At 33.5% G+C, this 11,694-nt stretch overlaps 1 protein-coding gene across 2 annotated transcripts; it reads right to left on the bottom strand.

Annotated features, from left to right (window-relative positions):
* Positions 1-2,771: 2,771 nt before the first annotated feature.
* Positions 2,772-6,050, bottom strand: LOC145092415 (bZIP transcription factor 29-like). Of its 2 annotated transcripts, XM_079030352.1 has the most exons (5): positions 5,790-6,050; positions 4,481-5,695; positions 3,395-3,527; positions 3,225-3,309; positions 2,772-3,138 (listed from the first exon to the last, which is right to left on the bottom strand). In XM_079030352.1, exons 2-5 carry the CDS (start codon positions 5,536-5,538, stop codon positions 3,008-3,010), a joined length of 1,407 nt encoding a protein of 468 aa, XP_078886478.1. In that variant the 5' UTR covers positions 5,539-5,695; positions 5,790-6,050; the 3' UTR covers positions 2,772-3,007. The 2 variants fall into 2 exon arrangements, with proteins under 2 accessions (XP_078886478.1, XP_078886479.1); XM_079030353.1 differs by having other exon boundaries at positions 4,481-6,050.
* Positions 6,051-11,694: the final 5,644 nt, after the last annotated feature.

The raw sequence follows: 11,694 nt of genomic DNA, 5'->3' as shown, positions 1-11,694 counted from the left end.
GGCCTAAGAATAACAGATTTGTATACCGAGCGGGGGCCCAGTATGTGATTTATTATGTATGATATGGGGTAGTTTGGGGAACTCACTAAACTCTGTGCTTACGGTTTTCAGTTTATGTTTCAAGTACTTCTGGTTCCAAGGTGAAGAGCTCGGGATGGCTGCATTACACACACCACATAGTTCCGCTTTTGTGATTTACTCTGATTTGAGATGATGTTTGATACACTTATTTTATTTGGATTGCATCGATGATGTTTTTGGAATACTCTTTTTATTAAATTAAAAATGAAATTTTTGGATCATATTTTGGGACGTTACCCTAAAAATGACAAATTTATAGTCTAAAATCATATACAAAGTCTAAACTACATCTACATGTTGGAAAACACCTCATGTCAATCCGACTTAAAATGAATGAGATATGCATATTTTAAACATTTCATAAAAATCGGTTTCGGCCCCTAAAAGTGGTTCCGGTTCCTAACACCGGTTCCGGTTCTTAAACCCGATTTACCCAGACCGGATGGACCCAAATCCGGATTACCCCGGAACCCAAATAAATTCATTCTTTAAACCCAGAACCGGATCCAGTTCTATATATTCTAGTTCTAACTGTTCTGGTTTTGGTTCCGGTTTTAAATCTCATCCCTACGCCTCACCCTACAAAACACAATGTGAAATTGTACTACCACTGCATTTGTTTTTCTCCATTTGGCAGATAGTTTACTTAGGTGGTGCCCTTCACCTACTCCGCAGTTATAGCATTGGGTGATTAATCTCTAGAAAGAAGACCCAGTGGTGAAGTTGATGTGATTTGGATCTTCAGTTATACACGAGCCAAAATGATATCTTCATTCGTGCTCCAAATTCGAGCCATGTTAAGAGATGGAGATGATTTGAAGGTGGTGGAAAATAAAGAAGGTTGGGAGAGATTAATTAAGAAGTTTGAATGTGGTAGAAAATAAAGATTTTATAGTGGTTGATGAATGGTTTAAAAATTGAAATTTTGAAAAACAAAACAGTTACATTTTGAAAATTGGGTTTAATTTTTTTTCGAAAAATGTGGTATTTTTCTAAAATGGTAAAAAAAAACTCACTCTCTCTCATCGATAGCACACTATCAAGTTCAACCACAATACTTGGCATGCTAAGTTGGTGGCACGGTGTGTGCCGAATACATGTGACGAGTGTAGAACTCCTTCCGAGCCCACTCTATGTAGCCTAAGATGTTATGGCGAGTCCACATCCATTTTACATCCCAAGGTCACCCATTAATCCACTAGTAACAAGTCATATGATATCCTTCTTTTCGACATTTATCAGAAACATAAAACTTACTATAATAGTTTCTTGGCATGCCTAACTAACAATTTTTTCGCATCATTTTTCTTATATACCAAAAGTGCATAATCATAGCCTCAAACTCAACATCATTTACAATTTGAAAATTACCATTGTAATAACATGATAGGGTTTTTTAACAACCAAAACATTCTTATAGTGTAAATCCTATGGTTAGCAAACCACCATACCATACTGTGAAGAGCATGACATTCTAAAAAAATTGAAGAGAACAAAAATCAATGGCATTGTGTAAGAGTAACATAAATAAACATTATGACTTAGACACATTATCAAAAATGACATATTAGGGGAACAAAAGTTTGTTTTTGTTCATGTTTAATCTTTTTTTTTTTTTTCTGTATATCATTTACCATTTAACGTGTTTTAGGTGTTCACAAAATACCATTGCAACATGCTATTAAGGTTTCCGACGACTTTGTTATCTCCGATGACTCTCTTGTCATCTTCTTCGGCGAGTCTCCGGCCAAACAAACATAAATTTGGTCATTTTCTTCGGCGAGTCTCTGGCCAAACAAACATAAATTTTACTGGTCATACATGGAAGATTTTGAGTTCATCAATGGCAAATTCTTAGAACACACACATCTTAAACATATGTAAAATCAAGTTCATCCATGGTTTTGGAACACACATGTGAAATCAAGTTCTTATATGGCAGATTTCAAGTTCATCCATGGTAAATTTTTCAGATCTCGTTTCTTGAACCCTTCATCTTCATTGAGTTTAAACCCTTCAAACAAACATTTGGAATCAATTTTGTTTTTGAAGTTAGAGTTCGGTTCTTCTGATAAACAATTTGAAACACACATCCGAGATCAATTTTGTTTCTAATGAAGAAACCCAAACAAGAATCGAACTCATTTCGAGTTTAAATCCTTTATCTTCATCGATTTTAAAGCGATCAAAGTTCAAACAAACATATGGGATTGATTTTATTTTGAAGTATGCTTATGGTACTGATGAACAATTTCTGTAACCCTTCATCTTCATTTGACTTTAAACCCACGGATCGGACCCAAATTGAACATTGAAGGCCGAACTCGTTTGGTTTTTATGTGTGTTCTTCCCTGAAAATTCATACCTAGCCAAAGAAGGTGACCGAAAAATTCATGTTTGACCAGAAAACTCATGTTAGCCGGAGACTCGTTGGAGAAAACGACCAGAGAGTCGTTGGAGATGGCAAAGTCACTGGAAACCTTCATAGCAAGCTGCAATGGTATTTTATGAACACCTAAAACAAGTTAAATGATAAATGGGTACAAAAAATGACTTAGCATGAACAAAAACCAAAGTTCATTACCCTAATAGGTCATTTTCCCAAACATTATCAACCAAGTACTAACAAAACAGACAAGAAGCAAAAGTTACATTATTGCTCTATAAGTATTAAAAGCTACAAAAAAAAAAAAAACAAAAAACGTCATCATTATTTATTTTTATAAATTTACAAACAATGTAAATAATTCTATTAAAAAAACAAATGAAATTGTGTATAGATAGACTTACAACAAAAAATGAATCTTAAATAAAAAAATCCAACTGGTCCCTATGTGAAAATTTGCACCTCGCTAGAAGCCTAAGGGTCTGGACCCGGCAGTAGTTTTACAAAGAAAACTGATTATTGAGATAAATATAAAGTTAACTAAGTATCTTGATGTAACTGATAAAGTCTAGTATCAAGTGATAGCTGAGAAAACTTAGCAGCATCTCCATTTTGCTCCATACTCATAATCTTCAAACGTTGAACTTCAGCAGTTAACGCCTCATTTAAGGCTGCCGAGAAAACTAAAATGTCAAATACCCAAAATACCCCTATATATTATATATAATATGCGTCAAAGATGGGATTTTAGACATACCGTCCCGGAGGTGGGCTTGCTGTTCCATTGCTTGTAGACGGAACTTTAACTCGTTATTTTGACTAGTCAAACTCGCCGAATCTCTCTGGTAATAAAGGAAATTAAATCAATAAAAATTAACACTGACACTGATTTTTTTTTTTTAAATATAAAAAGGCATTTAGTCCCACCTGAAACAATGTAAGCTGGGCAGACAACGTTGTTGTTTCTGTCTGCAAGGTTTGAACCTTGTTTTCCAATTCTGTGATGTAACGCGTTTTTCTTTCTTTAGATCGAGCAGCTGACTGCCGGTTTGCTAAAATCCTAATGAAGATGACAATGTTTTTATACCTTTTTAGTTAAATGGTTGATTATCTGTCGAATATTTAAAATAATAATAATAAAGACCTAATGGACCTTGAAAACAAAATAGATTCGATTTTTTAAGCTATCTAACACCAAATCCCATTTACCCAACACTATTTGTAGCACCAACATGGCATACTATATCATTTTGGTGTTGAAACTTTCATGTATACAATTTGGTCCTTCAAGTTTGAATTTATACATTGCTAGTTAATTTAATAGTATAGTTATATTTTAGATATAATGATACTTACTTGTAATATTATGTTATGTATTAAATTGATATTCATTAATTATATATTATTATTATTATTATTATTATTATTAACATTTATGTTTTGAATTTATTATAGAAATTAAGATAGTTTTAACAATTTAAAACACAATAACATACTTAATAAAAACAAAAAAGTGACATTTATAAACTAGTATAATAATAATATAAGTATAAAACACACAACTGGCATATTATACAATACAGAATCTAATCAAAACCAAATATTGACTTATATATTAATTTCAGCCTACAAAAAATGTGTTAATTGATCATGTATGGGATAACTAGTCCAAAGCATAAATCTGTTATATTTCTTTAAATATGTGTTATATTCTTTAAATATGTGTAATATTTCTTCAAACGTACATGTAATATTTCTATAATGTATGTATAATATTTATTTAAATACGTGTTATACATGTAACCTTTTATTAGATAAAACTTATGTTTTAATAATATAGTAATTAATTCAGATTAATTATATATGAATAGTTTATTTAGTTATAAGTTATAACTGTTTAATAACATAATTCACAAAGTTATTGTAACAAACAGGATACAAGACAAATTTGTAAAAATAATAAATATAAAGGGTATCTTTGAAAATCTATATAAATTGAAGAAAGTTATATACCTTTTGACTCTCTTTGGATCAGTCAAAGCAATCTCTGCAAGATTCTCATTAGTCATGATTTTCTTGAGCTCAGTGCCACTAAACATACCATTTCCAAACTCTAACCTAAAAGTTTCTGAATTTGGATCGATAGAATCACATGGTGATAATTTACCGATTTGCCCTCCAGAAGAAGGCAACAGCTTAACTGATTCATCTGCAAAGTTCATCTTTCCCATAATGCTATCCATGGAGACACTTCTATAGTGTCTTGTAGTTGGAGCAACTTCTCCACCTGCACTACGTTTAACCCCTTCTTTTTTATCAGTAACTAAAGTGACTCCTAACCTCTGCTGCATATTGTTACTGCTTGTAGCTTCATTATCACTGTTATCACCTCCATTAGTTTTTGTACCACTAGCTCTGCTATCCAAATCTTCACAGTTTTCACCTCTAAAGGAGTTTAGTCTACCAAGATTATTTAAGTTCATGTAAGTTGAAAAGAAATCATCTGCGACTTCACCTTCTGAATTCTTCTCTCCAACTTTGCTTTCACTACCGTTTCTCTCCCAATTTGATTCACGTTTGACTTCTAATCCCTTTAAACCTCTTGATGATGGGATCAATGGTGGTGATGATTGTAAGATAGTTGAAAAACCGAATGGAATATCACTGTTTGATCTCCTGTGTGTCTTACGAGGTGGAAGTGGAAGGCTCTCATGATCACCTACCATTTGATCGGATGTGAGTGCAGAAGTGGGGTCCCGATAAGGGCTCAAAGGGGGTAAAGAGTCAAGTGAGAAATACGAGGGCTGTGATAAAGTTCTTGAATGGGAAGCACCAGTAGCAAGAGTTAGATTCTGTGAGGAAGGTGAAAGGGGAGGCATTTGTGGATGAGACTGAGGCATTCCGACTCTTTTAATGGTGTTTTCAATGTTAATATTTGGGGGAAATTGTGTAATTTGGGCACGAATATCAGGATGATTGAAAGGAATATGTGATTGCAGTTTAGGGACTGATGATGATGAAGCACCAAATGACGATTGTAGCCTTTGGTTGCCTTCCTCAGATTCACTCATTTCTTTTCACTTCCCCCAAAATCTTCAATACTATCAATTAGCCGAGTTGAACAGATGACAAAATGCCTTATATAAATGTAAAAATGGGATGAAGAAACCCTAAGAGCACTACTAACTACTGAGGATCGAGGCTAAAACCAGTGACTGAATTACAAACCTAATTTACACAAATGAGTCGTTAATATCAACAACTCGCATACAATTTTTTTGAATGATAAAAGAAACAGAAAACACAAGTATAAATAGTTTACCGAATGACTAGAACAGGGACGAAATGACAGCCGATCAGCACAAGATAGCTAGGGTTTCTCCGCCAAATGGTGACGGAATGGACGAAGATGGATAGCCGGCAAGTCTCTCACTGTGTGTTTCTCTCCCTCTCTCTCTCTCTAAAAGTATTAACTTTCTCTCTCTAGATATCGAGGATGATGCACTACTGCACGGATTTCTTCGTCACTACTGAGATATCGAACACTATACATTGATCATTGTTTGAATATCAACAGGTTAACGTTACATTTTCTATTTAAAGTAATATTTTTAGTTAGGGATTAAGCTTTTTTGAGAAAGACATTATAAATATTTGTTTTGAAGTGATTATCAATTTTTAGCCAAAAATTAGTAAATGTCTAAATATAGCCCACGAAACCGTAGGTTTCTAAAATCGTCTATTGTTTCGTCATATCGTCTACTGTTTCATGTTTTGTAAAAAAAAAAAATCATTTGTAAGCTATAAAACCGTAGGTTTTGGGAAACCTACGGTTTCCTCTCGGTTTAGCTACGGTATCACAAACCGTAGATTACGGTTTTGGGGGAAAAATACTTTTTTTAATCTACTGTTTTTGGGGTTTCGTCTACTATTTTATGAAAAAACCTAAGGTTTTAATTTTTTTTTTTTAATTTTTTTTATAAGATGTACAAGTCGACACTACACAAACTGTGCATTGGGCACTTGTACACCGTAGGTTTCGTATGAAACCTACTGTTTTATATCCTTTTTTTTAAAACTTTATTCAAAAAAAATTAACCTCATATACAAAACATACTCCTAATCACAAACACGGTAAAATTTTGATGAAAATTAGACAAACCGGGTTGTTCTTCGGGTGCTTCATTGAGAGAAAAAAGTAGTCAAACCAAAGAAAATAATAGGAAAAATGACTAATCTGAAATTTTTTTCATTATATACTATGGGCTAATGAGCCACGAAAAAAGTAAATGGGTCCGTGAAACAGTAGACCATTAACACGAAAAAGTACTTTTCGGCCTAAAACAGTAGTCAACGGCGTTGACCGTAGTCAACCATAAGTTGACTACTATTTTGTGGGCTATTTTTGGCTAAGTGGTATTTTTTTGCTATTTTCTTATAAGTGATTAAGAAAAAATGTTAGATTTGTAATTAGCCCTTTTTAAATTGTCAACAAACTAAAAAAAAATCATTATAAACAAATTTATAGAGTATAAACTTTTTGTTATAAAGAAAAATTATGTAATAAGTTTCATGTTACATTTTAATTTTATATTTATTACTAAGTTCTAAATATTTTATGTATAGTTCGTTCCGAATTTAGTTTTTTTTTTTTATACAAATATACTTTTTACAACTTTTTAGACATTCTTTAGAACCTTTTAAGACCTTTTTTTTATACTTTTTATGAAAAAAATTATAATTTTTTAAAAAAAGATTAAAACATTTTAAAGAACCTTTTCTAAAATATGGGTCAAAAAGTGGACAATATTCACAAACCAATTATAACAAAAATTAAAATCTGAATAAAAATTGTAAAATTGGAATGCGACCTACCTGGTAAATGGTAATCTGGTATCATGGTATCACAAGTGAAAAAACTAAAACTTACTATAGCTTATTGTATTTCTATAATATTTTCCAGTTTGTTAGCAACTTCAAGACAATTTCATTATTTCAATAATATCTTTCCCCAAAACAACCACCCTTTTTGGTTATTTAAGTCATTGGTTTTTTTATTAAATCACATAAAATATGTTATTAAATACTGATGAATTAAAAGTTTGAAACAGAATATTTTATGGTATAAATCTCAATATAAAACAACATAATAATGTATCTTAATTTAGTTTATTTATTGGTTTGTAAATGATTCTTTAGGTTATGTTTGGCGTAGTACAAGGTTGTAGAATTTGTTACTCGGTACCTGTTCGGCCGACTACCGAGTAGCGAGTACTCGGGGAGTACTCGGATTTGGAAATTTGTGTAGAAATATTTTTAGGAAAATTATATATGTCAAAATCATAAAATAAAATCATAAGTTTATTGAAATATATAACAAAATTAGATATATGTGAATACACAAAAAATGAAAAACACATAATGGTCTCACTTCGTGAATAATTACTAAAAATTTAAGATATATATGTAGTAATAATCACATGTGTGTGTGTTAAATAATAAATCATTAAGTATATTATACATATTAATCACCTAGTTGACCGAATTTCACAACACTACCCAGTTCGTAACGGGCCAATCGGGGAGTACTCGGGATTATGTAACTCGTCTCGGCAAGGGGGGGGGAGTAGCGAGTACTCGGAGGAGTAATCGGCCAACTCGGCGATTTTTACAGCACTGGCGTAGTAGATGAAAAGCTAGCTGATAGCTGAAAAACTAGCTGTTAAATAAAAAACTAACTGATAAAAAATAATAAAAAATGACGTTTGGTAAAACTAGCTGAAAAATATGAAATGACATAAAATGACATTTAAAAGAATGTGTTTTATAACTAATTAAGGGGTATATTTGGAAAATTTTAAAAAGGCTCCTTAAAAGCTAGTATAAGTAGTTTTTTAAAAAACTAGCTTTTAAGCTACTTTTTGATTTGCCAAACATGACAACTTAAAAAAAAACTCAAAAAATAAGCTAGTTTCTAGTTGTAGCGCACAAAACACAACCTTAAACTGGTATATTATGTAGTTTCATTAAGCCTATTGCATGGGGAATCAAGCTCAACTCTTGGATTCGGTCGATTTAGTCTATTCTATTTAATTTTACTTGATTTAATCAATTTTGGGTTAATCGATTTTGTTTACCGGGCAACCTAAGAGGTTTAGTGTTTATATGTTTCAAGCCTTTTTTTTCATTCACAAACTAGGTAACTTAGGTAACTTTTTGTTAATCCTAAGTTTTTAGTGTAATAAAAATTATTCATTTTGGTCGCTATTTCAAATGAAATTTTATAGACTTAGTATTTTACATTTTGAACACATTTTAAATTTCATTAGCTTTATTTTGAACCAGTTAACGTTTGTAAGTTGCAAACATCATGTTGAACTTAGCCTAAAAAGATAAATAACACTGAAAAAGATAAATAAATCATGTTGAATTTGTTATTAAATAATGGTTCAACGCATCATTTACACAACGTATAACGAACTTGCCCCATGTCGATCATGTAAACTAGTACGGAATCGAACCGAATACCACTAACCAGCAACAAATGATTCCGATTCCGGTTCGGTTCTGGTTATGATTCGGGTTTTCAATTAAAAATTTCATCCCTTTTTGTATGTCTATTATGATTAGGGGTGTTCATGGTCATAGATGGTTAACCGAACCGAAATTTCATTTCAGAAGGTTAACTGAAACAATTAGTATAATAATATTTTAAACCTAAACCACAATCGAAAATTTAGTTAATCGACTTTCGATTACACGGTTTTTTCTGTTTGATTATATGTTAACCAGTTACCCATTTGCTAATTAATAAATATATTTTCAAAATAACAAATTTTATAACTAATTTCAAAACATAATTTGATCTGGTAGAGGTCTCGGGTTTCAAATGTTTGAGTTTGGACCTTAATGAATAAGGTTCTTGGGTTATTTGCTGAGACTTTGGGCTTAAAGTGAAGTTAAGCTTAAATCGGATTTTGGGCTTGCTAGACCAGGTCTGCCACGACGCGACAAACTAGCGACTACGACGTGGTTACTGTTGGGGCTCAAGCCTAAGTTTCTAAGGTTTCTCCCAAATTTAAAGACATTAAATCCAAGATTAGGTCATTCCCTTCGGCCTCCATCCTCCCATCTCAAAATCCTAGCCTCCCTTCTATCTTTTCCTTTTCCTCCTTGACTTATCTTGTTGAAGTGTGCCATTTTGGGTGTTCTGAAGGAAGGTCATCATCCCTTGGAGCTTGGGTGTGTATTTTAGAAGAAGTCATACACCTTGTGCATGACTTGGACCTCTGTAAGTGTTCAAGTTCACAACTTTGTGGCTTAAGCTTCTTAGATCTAGAATTTTATGGTTTTTTATGTTCCTTACATGGTGGTGGTTGGAGTTCATAGAAGAAATCCAAATAACGCTTGCAACTTTATCTTCCTTTGATGTCCCTGGAGTGTTTCACCTTGTAGATCTAGAACTTGAGGGTTGTTTGTTGTTATGCATGAGTTAAAGGTCATATTTTGCCATTTTAACCTAAAATGGTGAAGGACATGCATGGGGAATGCATGTCCATAATGTTAGGATTTTTTATGAACCATTTGGGTACAAAGAAGATTTGTGGAAGATATAATTTGTGGACTTAACGAATTTAAGCTCTTAATGAAGAAAGACATTTTTGGAACGAAACTATGTCGCGGCCAAGGAAGGCCCGCGGCGTGGTGGCGCACTACAACACGTTTGTTTTGTCTGGACTTGGCCACGATGCAGCCGAGGATACGTCGTAGCGTGGTGGCCGTTGACCCGGTTGACTATTGACCATTGACTTTTGATCAGTTTGAACTTAGGTCAAACTTAAAGGATTTGGGTTGTTAATTGAGGTTTGACCTTTATTTTGTAATAGTCGATTTCATAGGTTTGATCAGTGCAAGGAGTTGAGTGTGTGACTGTGTTTCTCCAATTTTTCGATTCATGTGAGTCTTCTCACCATACCACGTGTGACACTGTATATCCTTTTTGTGATAGGGTAAATGTATTTTTAGAGTACGGGTATGCTAGTTGACCGGAATAACTCCTTGTTATGTATGTGCATTATCGGATACTTAGTGTCATGTTAGGATAGACTGTCTTTTTGACTTATATATGAAAGATTGTGGTTGGATCACATCACTTGTATGAAAGATTGTGATCGGATCACAAAACATGTATGAAAGACTATGGTTGTATCACATCTCTAGTATGAAAGATTGTAGTTGCACAACATATGATGGTATTAGTTGATCGTTGAGTGGATATTGTAGGGGTTGTATGTAGTTTAAGTTAGGTAGCCTGAGAAATCTTGGCATAAAGCCTTATTGCATGGTTCTTGTTTGATTTATTTCTTTCGAGTGGGATCATCTGTTTGAATGTCTTTCTCACTCTCGACTTTATATGACTATGTATTCATGAGGCGGTTATCAGTATTAACATTGGCCCTGACATGGATATTGTTGCAAATAGAGGCCAATTATTGCATGACAACCGAGAACCATTAGCAGAATGCTAGTAGATGACACACATGATTGTTAAGTATGTTGTATGCATTGTATATATGGTGGAATATGCGGTATATCAGGGATCTCACTAAGCTTTATGCTTACAGTTGTGAACTAAATGCTTTGCAGATTGTTCGTGAGAAGAGCTCCCAACTCTTGGGACTGTAGACACACATCAAAGATATTGATTTCCACTGTTAACAACATGATTTTTCAAAACAAATTTTTCGATTTTAGAACTCATAAAACATATGTCTCGTCATTAATTCTCAAAACAACCAATAAGTTTTCAATATAATTATTCAAATACAGGATCCACAATCATAACTCCATATCAAGAGTGTGTGTGTACAATCACGCCGGTGCCTTCCCACGATCCTCGGAAGTACCTGAAACACATAACACGGTAAGCACGAATGCTTAGTGAGTTCCTCAAAATACCAAATACAACAGTTCACCACTCGAGGCTATACTCTGGAAGACCCTCCGGTCTATGTGTCTCAGCGGGACCCTCCAGTCCCGTAGCTCATTAGACCATCTGGTTCGGTCTAGCTCGTTGGACCCTCCATTACGGTCTGATTGAGAACCCTCTGGTCTCTTAGTTCGTTGGACCCTTCGGTCCGGTCTAAGAAACAAATAATATAGCATGCAATACATATCACACAATCATGCATAACTCAAGTAAGCACATAAAACCCTCTGGTCACACA

This window comes from Lactuca serriola, chromosome 3 (assembly GCF_051521515.1).
Source record: "Lactuca serriola cultivar US96UC23 chromosome 3, Lser_US96UC23_V15, whole genome shotgun sequence".
NCBI classification, from domain to species: Eukaryota; Viridiplantae; Streptophyta; class Magnoliopsida; order Asterales; family Asteraceae; genus Lactuca; species Lactuca serriola.
The sequence above is the reverse complement of the archived record's forward strand: the minus strand, read 5'-3'. Positions and strand labels throughout refer to the sequence as shown.